The following is a 14482-nucleotide window of genomic DNA, read 5'->3' as shown; positions in this document are numbered from 1 at the left end:
CAGCCCAGCTCCAGCGTGTCCTGGGCCTGTCTGGCCCTGCCCTCAACTGCCCTGGGCCTGTACGGCCCTGCTCCCGCCTGCCCTGGACCTGTACGGCCCTGCTCCCGCCTGCCCTGGGCCTGTACGGCCCTCCCCTCCCCACCCTGGGCCTGGATCCCCCTGCCTTGGGTATTTCCCTGCCGCTGCCTGGCCTGGGCCTCTATTTGCTCTATTCCTGGCTGCGTAACTACGGCCCCAGCCTTCCTGTGGGCAGAGCGCTGGTGCTGTGGACAGTGTGCCCTGCAGAGCCGGCGGTTCCCCCGGTAGCCTGGGCCCTGCGTGGCTGGCAGGGACGGGACGGGACAGGGGGGGAGGAACATGCCAACCCCAAGGGCTCTGCTCAGCAGGGTGCAGGAGACGCGGCTCGGGCGGCAGGTGATGGGTTTCGGTCCTGGAGAGGCCAGGACGAGGTTCGGGTGGGTGGCCTTGCGCAGAGCTCGCCTGCTATGTGCTCCTCCCCCCAGCTTCCCAGGTCAGGGCCCGCTGGGCCATTCGCCCTGAGGGCGGGAGAAGCGGGTCGGAAACACGGAACTGGAGCCATGTGCAGTGGGGTGAGGCTGCCCAATGGGGAGGAGGGAGACACCTGCACACCTGGGGATGCATACTCCTGCCAGCACCTGTATGCCAATGTGAACACACGCACACGCACGTGCAAACACGCCTACCCTTGTGTCTGCACACACCCACTCACACACGCGCCTACCCATGTGTAAACACACACACATATCCATGCACGCACGCCGCTGCATACCGGTGTGTCCACTCACGTACATATGAATACCCATGCACATACACATACCGACCCTGCTGCACGCCCATGTGTACAAATGCACAACTGTGCACTCGCACACATTTGCACACATAACCATTTGCACACACACACACGCTTGGCAGTCAGCTTGTCACTTCGACCCCCTGCGAGCCAAGCAGTTGAGCCAGGGAACGTGACCCACTTCATAAGCTCCTGCCCATCCCTCTGTCGCTACCTAATTAACGAGAGCAAATTAGTGGCTGTGACAGGGCCTCAGGAGCGTCTCTGGGTGCTGCGCCCCCTGCTGGCTCTGCACAGCAATAAGCCAGCCATGCCCCTGGAGTTCTTTCCGCTGCGTCTTGGCCAGTGACGCCCAGCCCAGCCCAGCCCAGCCCAACCCAGCCCCCTTTCCTGGTTAACGCTGGGCACGCCAGAGCCCTTCCTTGCTCCCACAGCGCCCCATAGGCGCCGAGCTGCACTGCATGCAAACCCTCGCCTAGGGATACCAAGGGTAGCCCCTGCCCCAGGGTCTGGGAATAGGGACGGGATGGATAACTGGATGATTCCCTGTTCTGTTCCTTCCCTCTTGGGCACCTGGCACTGGCCACTGTCAGAAGACAGGATACTGGGCTGGATGGACCTTTGGTCTGACCCAGTGTGGCCGTTCTGATGTTTGCTCCCCCTGGTTCTAGGCTCAGTCGCTGGAGGGAGCCCCCCTCTCACTCTCCCCAGTCACAGTGGTGATTTCACTGGGCTGTCAGTGCCTTGGGCCAGGGCCAGAGTGAATCCATTCATTGGCCATCTCCTCTGGCCTCCGGCCTCTGAGCCTAGCGCTCCAGGGGATGGTATGCCTGGTGGGAGGGGGAACCCTTCCTGACCCTGGGGATCAGATTCTGCCCTGACGCCTGACACTGAATGGTGCTTCTGATGGGCTCCGCTGTGGATTTCATTTATGGGCCTTTTAAATGCTGCCCCTGGGCACCATCGTGGGCCCGAGCAGCGGGGGGCTGACCCTTAATGGCGCCGTTTCTGCTTTTCCCACCGCTCACTAGGCATCTCCCCCGTGAAAAAGACGGAGATCGACAAATCGCCCTTCAACAGCCCATCGCCCCAGGACTCCTCTCCAAGGCTGAGCTTCACCCAGCATCACCGTCCGGTCATTGCCGTACACAGCGGTGAGTCTGGGTCTCCGGGGGCAGCAGGGCAGGGCGGTTCCTTTGTCATTCACTGCCCGGGAAGGGAGGCTGGGCGGGGGGCTCAGGCGGGGGCTGCACTAATGCATGTGTGGCTGGTATCATTTCTGCTGCGCCCTCAGCCTGCCAGGCCCCCTGCAGGCAAAGGGCCAGCTCTGAAGAATTTGCAAGGGAGAGCCGCCAGCTACAGTCTGCAGGGTCTGCGTGACCAGGGTTGGGGGCAGAAAGAACCCAGCTTGGTTTTTAGCCCAGCATCCCTTGGGCTTGTGGGCTGGGCCCTGTGTGATTGGGGGTGGGGAGGGACGGGGGTTTAAACAGGGTGGTTTCTCAGAGCGGGACTGGTTTGCGAATGGCAATGGTTAGTTAGCACCGTTCGTCTGCCAAATGCTTCACCAGCGTCAGCGGATTCCTCCACGCACCTTCCCCCCGGCCCCAGAGGCAGGTAAGGATCGGGGTCCCCGTCCGCAGATGGGGAAAACTGAGGCACAGTGCGAGGTTCAGTGACTTGCCCAAGGCCATAGAGGGGCCTCGGGGTCAGAGGCAGGATGAGGGCTCGGGAATCCCTGGCTCCCGGGTCCCACTGCCCCACCGCGACACCCCGAGCACGGTGCGATACAAAGTCGTAGGTATAAGGCAGCTGGGCTGTGTGGGGCTGCCACACACCCCACCATTAAGGGGGCACCGGAACCAGAGCGGAGTGCCTGTGGGGCAGGAGGGGGTGCTAGGGCGCTGCCTGGCCCGGGGCTCCGAATGAAGGCCACCCCAGTCCTCTCTTTGTCTCTCCCCGGCTCTAGGTATCGCTCGAAGCCCACACCCTTCATCTACTCTGCATTTCCCCACCACCTCGATCCTCCCCCAGGCGGCCTCCACCTACTTCCCCCACACGGCCATACGGTACCCGCCTCATCTCAATCCGCAGGACCCTCTGAAAGATCTCGTCTCACTGGCCTGCGACCCGTCCAATCAGCAGCCTGGACCGGTAAGGAGCTGCCTAGGCAGCCCCCCACCGCTCCCCCACCCTGGGGCCTGTGTGGGGGAGAGTCCCACAGGGCCGATGCAACCTGGCTCCTGCCAGACTGGACCGGCACGTCCCGCAGCATCGGAGACCTGTGAGCTGGGGACGGCTTGCCCCAGCTCTCCATGCTGTCGCCAGCCTGAGGCACCCGAGCTCGGAGACTGCACCGAGCGGCACCGTAGGAGCTAGATGAGATAGATGGGGTTTCTCTGGGTTTCCGTCAGGGTGAAATGCCTCCCCCCCCCCCCCGCACACACACACCTGTGCACTGCTCACAGACAGCCTGTGGGCTTGGCTGGGGCGCAGGCCTGTGGCGGGCCCCTCCACAGCAGAGAAACGCTGACACTTTGCCCCGAAAGAACATCCCATCCCGGGTGCAGCCCATTTGCAGGTAGGAGCAGTGCTTTTCCACTCCCCCGGGTCGTTTTCCTGTCCCTGAGGCGTTCGCTGGGAGCAGGGGGTTTCATTCTCTGGCCCAGGACAAACCCCCGAGAACATGGTTTGATTATTATTTTTAAATACCAATTAGTATCTTTTCCTCTTTCATTTGACTGCAAAGCGGGCCAGGGAAGGGGTGTTGCTGGACTGGGGCCAGCCCCTGGTGCATGGGAAAGCCCCCTGCCACCACACCCTGCCAGGACTGAGAACTAGGAAGTGAAACTGACAATAAACAGAAAGTGAAACTGAGCCAATGCAGCCAGGCTGGGGCAGAAAGGAAATTAGCTCAGTCTGTAATGCTGGCAGGCGCTAGGACACAGCACCAGGGGAAGGATGGAGGGGGGGACCGACCATTTCTCTCTTTAGAGCGTCCTTTGAAGGATAACAAACGATTTTCAAAAGCTAAGGCCCAAGTCCATTGCGAGAGTAGAGGGGTTTCCTGCCCCACAGACCCATGAACTGTCTGTCCCGCAGCACGTGTGCGGATGACAACCCCCCCACACACACTTTACCTGTGCTGCCAGGTATCTTTCGACCCCCCCCAACTCATTCCGTGCCAGGCACCCATGGTGCATGGGGTTGTGCTGTTTCCCTTGCCCCAGGCCCTGTTAGTGCTGCCTGGTCCCCGGGGGGGCGGGGGGACTGTCTTCTCTCTGTGTCGCCTTCTGCTATGAAACCTCTTCCTTAGCTTCTGCTCTGGCCCCCTCTGGCCCCCCTGCAGCACCCTGGACAGTTCCAGCAGCGCAGGAGCAGGTCAGGACTCATCCACCTGCTGCTGAGACAGCCTGGACCCCCCCAGCCAGGACTAGAACCCCGTCCTGCCACTCCCACGCCGAGGGAGCGCTTGCCAAGCTGGCAGTGGTAGTAGGTCCTGTATCCTCTCTCCCACATACATGCCCCTGCCTCTCTCCAGACTCGCTCCCAGCACTGACTCCTGGCTGCCCCTTCCTCCCTGCCAGCAGCTGGTCCTTCACCCAGGAGAGCCATTCTGCTGGGCACAGTTCAGGCTCTGCTCCTCATCCCAGCACATCACTCCGTTGGGTTTTCCTGGCGGATCCCCCCTCCCCAGTCCCTGGCTGGCTGCGGGTTAATTTCACCCACCCTCCCCCAGGGAAAGGGGGCTACAGGCAGACTCTGTCCTCTGCAGCCCTCCAGCTGACTAGCCTGCTTTGGGAGCTGGGATTTCACAGCCCCTGCACAGGCAGCCTCCGGTCCAGGAGGCCAGCGGCCAGAGTGAGGGGCACAGGCAGAATCCTGCCCTCGCCCCAGAGTCCTGCATGGCAGGTTCTCCCGCTGGTGGCTGGGCACTGGTGCAGCAGCTGCGGGGACGTGACCCGCATGCTCAGGTCCGGCTGGAGAGGCAGAGCCCCCACCGGGCAGGTCTAGGAGACCACACAGGAGCCTCTGAAAGCCGCAGAGCGGGTGGCGGGGAAGGAGGCAGCTCCATAGCCTTTGAAGCCTTCAGCTGGGCCCCCGCATCCTGGCCCAGGCCCCCCAGCCCCAGGGTTTTGATGTAGCAGCGACTGCTTCCCAGCTGGCTCTGGGCCATCTCAGCTGGGCTTCCTTCCCCACAGGGGGCTGGTTCAAAGGGCTACCTGCCATGGGGCTGACACGGAGGGGTGCCACCTGGCGAGCCTTGGCCTCAGAATTCACTCGCTTCCGCTTCCCCCTCCGGATTCAGAGGGCGATTTGGTCAATGTTAGGGAGTCTAAACTGGGACCCCCAGGCTCTGCCCATGCCCCTCAGTCCCGACCCGCAGCCCCCTGCTATTCCAGTGCTGCCCCTCCACCCACAACTCTGCTGATGCCCCTCAATCCCAACCCCCAGCCCCCTGAAACCCCTTTCCTGCGTTGCTGGCAGAGCTGCACCAATGCCCCTCTGTGCTGGCCACCTGTCCCTGCTGTTCATGTCACAAGCCCAGCTGGCCGATTGCGCAGTGGCTGATCTGGGACCCCCAAACTCAGGTAGCTGCCCCCAAAGCCGGGGCGGGTGCATCTCATGGGACTCGCTCGCTGTCAGAGGATCCCCGGCTTCCCCCTCGCCAGCCAGGGCCTCTCGTTGTGCACTGAGAACAGGCACAGTGGGAGGCGGGCACAGGCCTGTGCAGGGCTGGTACCAGAACCTGGGGTTCCCCAGGCTGCCTCCAAGCAGGGCCCTGGCTTTGCATCTGCTCTTCCTCATCAGCTGTCCCAGCTGGTGCCTGAAGCCCCTCCCTCGCCCCTGTCCCCGAGGCCTCTGTCTGGACCAGACCCCTAGGGTGCCCACTGCTAAGGGCAGGGGGGGGTTGCATCTCCCCATCTCCGCCCTGCTGCTGCCGCGGCCCCCCGCCATCGTCCCAATGGCACCTCCGGCGACGCGCCCGGGAGGGCCGGCTGCGCGGGCCGGGTGCGGGCCTGTGCGGCTCTTGCTTCCTAATGGCTTGTTGTTTGTTTTTGTCTGTGTTGTGTCCCCAGTTAAATGGCAGTGGTCAAGTGAAAGTGCCCAGTCACTACATTTCCACCCAGATGCTGGCGCCACCACCTCCCCCTGGCATCCCCCGGTTGGCTCTCTCTCCTGACACCAAATCCACCACGACAACTTCCGAGGGCGGGACAACCTCACCGACATCACCCAGTAAGCAGCCCGCGGCATTGCCCGGCATCGCGAGGGGCCAGCCTGGCCCCGGTGCCATCCACTGAGTCCCGCCCCCGCCATGCCTCCTCTTGCCTCCCGCCCTCCAGCTCTGCATCCATCCCATCACGCCCGGCAGTCACGCTGGGGCTGGGGAGCAATGGGTGTTGTCTGCGGCCTCATGCCCGGAGCAAGGGGCTCAGGGGACTGGGCATGGAGTTGTTTGGGAGCCAGGGACCCCTTACCCATTAGAGACCAAAATCAGTCAGTGTCTGACAGCCTGCATGGAATGAGTTTGCTGGGTCTCAGTTGGCTTCTTAGTGGGCAGGTCTTCAAGTCGCATCCCCTGCTTGGCCCCTCAGGGCATTCTCAGGGCACTGAATGGGCCACGGACACTGAGCTTCCCTCTCTTGTACCCAAGGCCTGCTTCACAGCCCGAGGGAGGGTCCGGTGCTCCAGCAGGGAACTGGCCTTGTGCTTCCCAGGACATGGGTCTCTGCCGCTGGCCACTTTCACGTGCCTGGGGAGGCAGGTCTGAGCTGGCGCTGCTGGGAACGTTCACCGTGTGCTGCTTCTCCGCTCTGCCTGGCAAACCCGCCTCCTTCCCTGGCCTCTCCACGGTGCATGTGGCCAGGTCTGTTTCACACCAAACGTTCTAGGGATTTCCAACCCAGGATGGGCGGGGCGGCCGGACTCCTGGGTTCTGTTCCTAGCTCAGCCCCACGCTTCCTGGCAATCCTTGGGCAAGTCACTTCATCGCTCTGTGCCTCAGTTTCCCCATCTGGCAAATAGCTGTGGGGGTGGAGCTAATGCCTGTCCCATGGGCTGGCTGGGGGTTCCATTGGCTAACGGTCATGGTGCATTGAGCTCCTCAGATGGAAGGCATTAGGGAAGGACAATGTAGGACTGATGGTTGGAGGATTAAATCCATGCATCCATTGGCATGCATGGTGCCCTGAACTGCAGGGGCATTCTCCCAATCACTGCGTATGCAAAACTAAACAGCAATGGTGGAAAGCTGCAAATGCACTGGAAACTTCAAAGAAAGAGAGTCCATGATGAGTCTAACGAGCCAGAGGCCATGCCCTCATTAGCGATGGCAGTCAGTGGCTAATTCACCCATCAGCTTCCAGCCCATGAGGATTTGTAAGGCACTTCGTGCACTGAACATGTCTATGGGTCCAACTAGAGCCCCATAAAATTGGGGCCCAGCCCCCTACAGCCTGTGAGCATCAGAGCTGGAGCATTCTTGGGGCAGGCTGTTTGGAGCAGCAGCTGGTCCCTGTCATCCGGCATTCACCCAGCATGGGCAGCTGGGAGGGGCAGTGTTTTGCCCTGGAGTTCAGGGCAGGCTGAGGTCTCAGACAGGATCCCTGCCCCCCAACCTGATGTCACATCCAGTCCATACCCTCCTTGGCACAGTGGGGCATCGGGGCACAGTATCAGCATGTCAGAGTGTGCCCCATGGCAGAGGCCTAGCTCCCAGGGCACCAACTTGGTCCTGCAAGATGGTCTCAGCTCACGTTGCCATCACGTGTCGTTGCCTAGCACCGCCCAGTGCATTGGCTCAATCCTGGCTCCTCAGCCGGGCCCCCGCAGAGCATGATCTGCCACACACACACACCCAGGCCACGTGCCCCCTGGAAGCCCAGCTGCCAGCCACATCCCGGTGAGACGGAAGCGGCACCCAGTGCTGCATGGAGCCTGATTGCCCTGCGCATCCCCCGGGCCCCTAGCTTGAAAGGCTGGCTGTGAGTAAACGGTTCCCCTGCCAGCAAACCATAATCGCCGACTGGAAACCCAGAGCTCGCTGATGGGTGCGAACGAGGAAAGACTCGTCAGTTATGGATGGGGCAACTTGGCAGAGGCAGGAGGGAGCCGCCTTCCAGCTAGAGTGGAGGAGGCATGTTTGGAATGAGCTGGCGCCGGGAGGGGCTGCCTTGAATATTTTGTCGGCATTGATGAATGATGAATTTTTCATCCACTCCCTCCAGTCTGGGAAATAACCGTCCAGAGCCGTGGGACATGGAGCCCCCACAAGCCAAGGGGAAAGGTCCCAGCATCCCTGGGGGCTGGGGAGCAATGGGAGAGCTGGTGGCTCTGCCAATCCATCCGCAGCCTGCGCAGTGTGTCCGTGGTGCCCCCTGGGATGGAGAGATGGCAGGGCTCAGCCGTGGGGGACACATACCCACGCCCCCCGTTGAGCCCCCAACCTCTGGATCGGTAGCACTACGGGCTCCTAAAGCTCTCTACACAGCCCAGCCACTGGAGGAGGCCAGTGAGACACCCCCGACAGCATGGGGCACAGACCCAACGGGTCTGTGTGGAGGCTTCGGGACACACCCCGGGGAGTCTCCCCAGGTGCCTAGGGTAGCTGCTCTCAATGCATCTGACGCCTGCTCCCTTTCGCCCCACCCATGGCCAGTCCCAGTAGCACCGGGAGGCACCTCCTAGCCCAGCTTGTATTAACCCTCCCGCTGGGGCTGGGCCACCCCTGGCTTGGCCGGGTTGGCAGCTGGGCCATGTCAGAGCCGTTCCATGCACAGCTCCAAGCAGACTCAGCCTTCCCCGAGGCTCTGAGAACTACAGCTCCCAGCATACTGTGCTGCAACAAGCTCCGCCCCCTCATCTGAGGGCTGTGATTAAAATGCAGGGGGGTTAGTGGAGGACACGTTACTTAGTGGGTAGAGCAGGGGCTTGGGAGCCAGGCCTTCTGGGGACCAGTCCTAGCTCTGCCACTGATTTGCTATGTGGCCTTGGGAAAGCTGCTTCACCTCTGGGTTTCCCCACCATTGGCGAAGGGCTACGGATCACGCTGTGCCTTGGAGCACGGGGTTTTGGGAAGCTCTCAGATCCTAGCATGGGAAGCGCTGAGTGCTGTGTGTGTGATCCTGCTCTCTGGGGGTTGGGACTAGAACCATGTGTCTTAGTCCCTGTACTGCTGCTATCACCCTGCTGCTGCCCAAGCTGTGTGTAAACAGGATTCTAGATTCGGGGGGTCTCAACCCGGCACCTTTCGCCATCACTAACCATTCAGAGCAAGTGTATTTGAGAAGCACCCACGGGACATGGATGCAGTCCATTCCCCAGGCCCTGCCTCCCAGCCCGCCATCAGTATCAACACAGAGGAAGCGAAACCCTTTGGGGAAGCTAGACAGAGCGACCTCATTGTATAAGTAGGGGCATAGCGAGCAGATCGAGGGACGTGATCATCCCCCTCTATTCGACATTGGTGAGGCCTCATCTGGAGTACTGTGTCCAGTTTTGGGCCCCACACTACAAGAAGGATGTGGATAAATTGGAAAGAGTCCAGCGAAGGGCAACAAAAATGATTAGGGGTCTGGAACACATGACTTATGAGGAGAGGCTGAGGGAACTGGGATTGTTTAGTCTGCAGAAGAGAAGAATGAGGGGGGATTTGATAGCTGCTTTCAACTACCTGAGAGGGGTTCCAGAGAGGATGGTTCTAGACTATTCTCAGTAGTGGAAGAGGACAGGACAAGGAGTAATGGTCTCAAGTTGCAGTGGGGGAGGTTTAGGTTGGATATTAGGAAAAACTTTTGCACTAGGAGGGTGGTGAAACACTGGAATGCGTTACCTAGGGAGGTGGTGGAATCTCCTTCCTTAGAAGTTTTTAAGGTCAGGCTTGACAAAGCCCTGGCTGGGATGATTTAGTTGGGGATTGGTCCTGCTTTGAGCAGGGGGTTGGACTAGATGACCTCCTGAGGTCCCTTCCAACCCTGAGATTCTATGACTCTATGGGGCTCCCAGGCCAAGCCTAGCCGATGGAGCCCAGGCCTGTGCCAGGGAAGCCTGGTTCTAATCCCAGCTGTGTCCTGGGGTGGCCTCGGCCGTGTCCCTTCGCCTCCCTTCCCAGGGGCGCGCGGCCGCTGGTGCTGGGCCGCGGTGACTGATCAGCGCATCAGAGGCGCTTGCCATTTGGCAGGCTAATGAGCTCTCGTTTCTGTCCCCAGCCTACTCTGCACCCGGCACGCCCCCTGCGAATCGCTCCTTCGTGGGATTAGGACCAAGGGATCCGGGGAGTATGTACCAGGCACAGGTAAGAGCTGCGCGCACCGGGGGCCTCCGTGTGCCGCAGCCCCGCAGGGAGGGAGCACTGGCCTCCCACAACAGGGCCTCTTTGCCATGGCAGGGAAGCACTGGCAGGCCATGCTGGGCAGGGACCCTGCCTTCCAGCCACAACCAGGACTTGGCTGGGAAACAGCCAGCCCCGTGGCCAGGCCAGATGGCAACATCCTGGTGGCTCAGCCTCGCTGGCAACTGTCTTGCTTTCTCCGGTGATCTGGTTCCCTGTGGTCCCAGGTGGGATTAGGCCGGCCTGTGGGCCTGTGAGCAGCAAGGCCCTGGGGGAGGAGCACGGCCAGGCAGCCTGTCTAGAGAGAGCGCAGCCTCCCCTGCCGTCCGTCGCAGCCCTAGGGCTCACCAGTGCCGGGCCCAGCTCCCCAGGGCAAAGCGAGAGCAGAATGCCCCCCAGGCAGAGCGGAGGGGGTGACGGCCCAGCATGGCCAGGGCTCAGGGCCGGATTCAGTCACTCAGGACAGGCCCGGCAGAAGGGGCCGGCTAATGTGGCTTTAAGCCTCGGCTCTTTCCACACGCGAGGCCATGTGGGCAGCAGAGAAGAGCGGCCGCACGGTGCCCCCCGGCCAGGCCCCCTCCGCCGCATGGGTGCCGTGCCCTTCCTCCAGTTCTGTGCCAGCTGGGGAGGAAGCTCAGGGGGCCATTGGTACCTACTTTAAGGGCCCTCAAAGCCAGAGGCAGTCCAAAGGGGCCTGTGTGTGCCTGGGAATTGGGCTCTCCCTGGGCGGTGGGCAGCCTGTGTTCCAGCGTAAGCCCAGCCGAGGTTTGTCACAGGCCACCACGCCTGTGTCAGACCCAGGTACAGCAGCGCACCGGCTCGCCTCGCCGGCTTCGTCTCAGTGCGTTCTGGGAGAATCTGGGCCGCTGGCCCATCGTGCCTCAGCAGGGGGCGAAGTGCCCAGGGACACGGGTGCAGAGTGGCACCAGCGTGGCAATGCATCCCGGGATTGCTGGTGCACAGGGAACAGGGAGCAGGGCGGAGCCGCCAAACCGGTTACACGGAGACACCCAGGAGCCAGCCTGGGCCGCTGGCCGAGCGACCCCTGCTGGGCTGCCGTGGGGACGAGCCCTGCATCAGCCTCGTGTGTGTGCGGGCCCAGCCCGTGACTACAGGTACCATTGGAGATGTGTGAGGGGGGCCCGAGCCCTCGTGTGCCAGGTGCTTGCCCTGCCTAGTTCCACATGGTCAATTGCTAAAGCAGGGACCGGAGCCTGGGGGAGAGAAGCAGGGCCCCGCTCCTGCCAGTCACTGCGAATGCCGGGCAACAAGACACTGCCTTAGAGACAAATCCCACCCAACTGCTTGCAGGGAGGAGGAAGGCCGGGCGCGGAGTGGGCTGACGGATTGGCACTGTTTTCGAGGCTGGCTCACTGTGGGGGGCAATCACAGACTTTGACCACTAAGTCTCTGGTTCAAGCCCAGCCAGGGGATGGTCTGGAGTGGCTGCTGTGCAGCGGGTCTGGGGAGCCCGGTTGCTCCCCTCACACCGCCGCTGAGGGGTCTCTGAAGGGGGCTCCAAGGTTGCGTGGGTCAATCTGGGCCCCTGCTGCTGCCCGAGCTGGGGAGAAAGGGCCCAATGCGAAGCCAATAGAAAGACTCTCACTGGGTTTGAACGGGGCATCGGAGGGAGGGAGGGAGGTTGGTCGCCCGGCCTGGCCCAGTTCTGAGTTCACTCCGGAGCCCATGCTGGACTCTGCTGTCCGTGTCTTGGCTGTGCCCCGGCCTCCCTCGCTTTCCCAGCCGCCTTGGGCACTGCAGCTGCCTGGAGCCCAGCTCCCACCTTGGCACCCGACCAGCACGCCAGAGCCTCGTAAAAAACAGGCCACTAAAAAAACAACTTGGCAGCTGGCGCTGAGTGGCTGTTGAGCCTGCCCCCCCCACCCCACCCTGGCCAGATTGGCACAGCCGCCGCTTGGCATCTGATTGGCTGGCTCCGTCGCGTGATGGCCGTCAGCCACTGGGATTCCTCCGGCGACGTTGGCACCTGGCAGAGATGTTAGGCGGAGCGCGGCTGGTGGTGCAGCGAGGAGCCGTTACCCTCCCCCCAGAGCCCCCACGTGAGCTCGGTCCGGAAGGGGCAGCTCTTTGCTCTTAAAGAAACAGGGGCTTAAAATTCCCCACACACACCCCCCCCGCCCCTTCAGAAATGAAATGCCTCGCCCCCAGCCCTGACTCTGGGCCCAGCCCTGCTGCTGGGAGTGGCTGGACCCTGGCCATGCTGCGGGCTCACACACAGCCCCCAAGGCCTGTCACAGCTGGAGCTGGGAGCTGGAGTGTGGATTTTTCAGCTGCTTTTAATTAGCATCGCTTATTATTTAATCCATAATTCATTAGCTGGTGTTTGCAGGGCACAGCGTTCCCAGCTGCAGCACTGTGTCACTAGGTGGCACCCTTCCCTCTAAGGCCTGGCTCCTCGGCCGTGCAGCCCAGGGACCACGTGGCTTTAGGTTGGCACTGCAGTTTGTTGTGCAGAGTAGGGCGGCCCCTGGCGGCCCCTGTCCCAGAGCCCCTTGCGCTAGGCGCTGTACGCCCACAGAACAGAGGCCATCCCTGCCCTGGTGCTTACAGTGCTGACAGGGAGAGGCCAAGGTGACAGGAAGACTAGGAGACACGCCACAGCCGGCACTGGGAGATTATTACAGATGGGGGGAGGGAGTTCCTAAGGGTCTGAGATCAGGGTCCTGGCCAGGGCCCTACCCCGGGACCTGCTCCTGGGATTTCCACAGGGCACAGGATTCCTTGTCGTGTCCCGTTCTGAGCGGCTGCTGTTAAACGTCGTGTTCCACCCCAGAGGGGGCCGTGTTTCAGCAACCGGTGGAATGAGCCCAGCGTATCCCTTCCCTCCGTGGTGGGTGTTGGTGGGTCTGTGTCTGAGGAGCCAGGGGTGAGCCCCGCCAGAGGAAAGGCCCTGCATCGGGGCTGGTTAGGCGATTGCATGCTAAGCAGGACAATTCTAATGACGAACACATTAGCTGGGTGCCTCTCGGGAAGCCCAGCTGTGACCCAGCAGAACAGTCACCTCTGGCACGAGTCAGACAGCCTCAGCTCTCCCAGTGGTGCTGGCTTGGCAGTCCCTGCCGCTCTGTGTTCAGCCACAGCCTGGGCACCCCGGGGAGAGCCCAGAGCACCACGAGGGGCCAGAGGGCACGGCCAGGCCTCACTCGGTCCCTGTGGAATGCCAGCCAGGCTGCCAATTAGTGCCGATTGTTCTGGCGCCATTGTGTGGCGGACAGTTGGCAGCGAGGTGGCGGCGAGCCCTGTGCTGCCGGGAATTCGCCCCCCTCCGCTTTTCCCTTCTCCATTTGTCCATGTGTTGGCAGAGTGAATGCAAGGACTGTAAACACTGGGCTGTTTGTCTGGTGTCTCCAGGGGAGGTTGGAGGCTGGGAGGAACTCAGGTGAACACTGAGCTCATTCATTGTGGTTTGAACCCCCCAGGGAACAAAGGTATGTGCAGAGAGACCAGGTGCGCTGCTGCCGGCTGCCTGCGCCCTGCGCTCTGCACAGCATCGGCTAATGTAAACTGCAGCTCGGGTTGCTCTGCCAAGGGGCCAGGGCACTTCCAGAGAACACCGAGCAGCTGCTGACCCAGCAAAGCGGGGGCTAAACTAGGACTGTCAATTAATCACCGTGAACTCAAATGATTAACTCGATTAAAAAAATTAATCGCAATGAATCGCACTGTTAAACAATAATAGAATACCAATTGAAACTGATTATAAATATTTGTGGGTGTTTTTCTACATTTTCAATATGCTGATTTCAATTACAGCCCAGAATACAAAGTGTACAGTGCTCACTTTATATTATTATTTTTGATGACAGATATTTGCACTGTGATAAAGATAAAGAAAAGAAATAGAATTTTTCAATTCATCTCGTACAGGTTACTGGAGTGCAATCTCTTTATCCTGAAAGTGGAACTTACAAATGTAGATTTGTTTTTGTTGCATAACTCAAAAAAAAAACCATGTAAAGCTTCAGAGCCTACAAGTCCACTCAGTCCTACATCTTGTTCAGCCAATCGCTCAGACGAACACATTTGTTTACATTTACAGGGTCCTACCTCTAATTCCCCACCCTGTAATGCACTTTCACAACAAAGAGATTGCACTACAGTACTTGCATGAGGTGAATTGAAAAATACCATTTTTAAAATCTTTTTTACAGGGCAAATATTTGCAAACAAAAATCATAATAGAAAGTGAGCGCTGGGCACTTGGTATTCTGTGTAGTAAGTGAAATCGATATATTTGAAAATGTAGAAAACATCCAACAATATTTAAATAAATTGGTATCTATTCGTGTTTAACAGTGTGATTAAACCTGCGATGAATC

General features: G+C 60.3%; 1 protein-coding gene across 7 annotated transcripts in view; it reads left to right on the top strand.

Annotated features, from left to right (window-relative positions):
* NFIC (nuclear factor I C) overlaps positions 1-14482 on the top strand; it is a 141679-nt gene that overhangs the window by 110191 nt on the left and 17006 nt on the right. For 3 of the 7 annotated variants that reach the window (XM_077805421.1, XM_077805419.1, XM_077805420.1), the window contains exons 7-10: positions 1843-1965; positions 2778-2962; positions 5890-6049; positions 10021-10106. In XM_077805421.1, the coding sequence (XP_077661547.1) occupies positions 1843-1965; positions 2778-2962; positions 5890-6049; positions 10021-10106 (554 nt within the window). The remainder of the gene's footprint in view (positions 1-1842; positions 1966-2777; positions 2963-5889; positions 6050-10020; positions 10107-14482) is intronic. The other 4 variants (XM_077805423.1, XM_077805424.1, XM_077805426.1 and 1 more) reach the window with 2 other exon arrangements.

The sequence above is a fragment of the Eretmochelys imbricata genome, chromosome 25, assembly GCF_965152235.1.
Source record: "Eretmochelys imbricata isolate rEreImb1 chromosome 25, rEreImb1.hap1, whole genome shotgun sequence".
In the NCBI taxonomy this organism is placed as follows: Eukaryota; Metazoa; Chordata; order Testudines; family Cheloniidae; genus Eretmochelys; species Eretmochelys imbricata.
The sequence above is the reverse complement of the archived record's forward strand: the minus strand, read 5'-3'. Positions and strand labels throughout refer to the sequence as shown.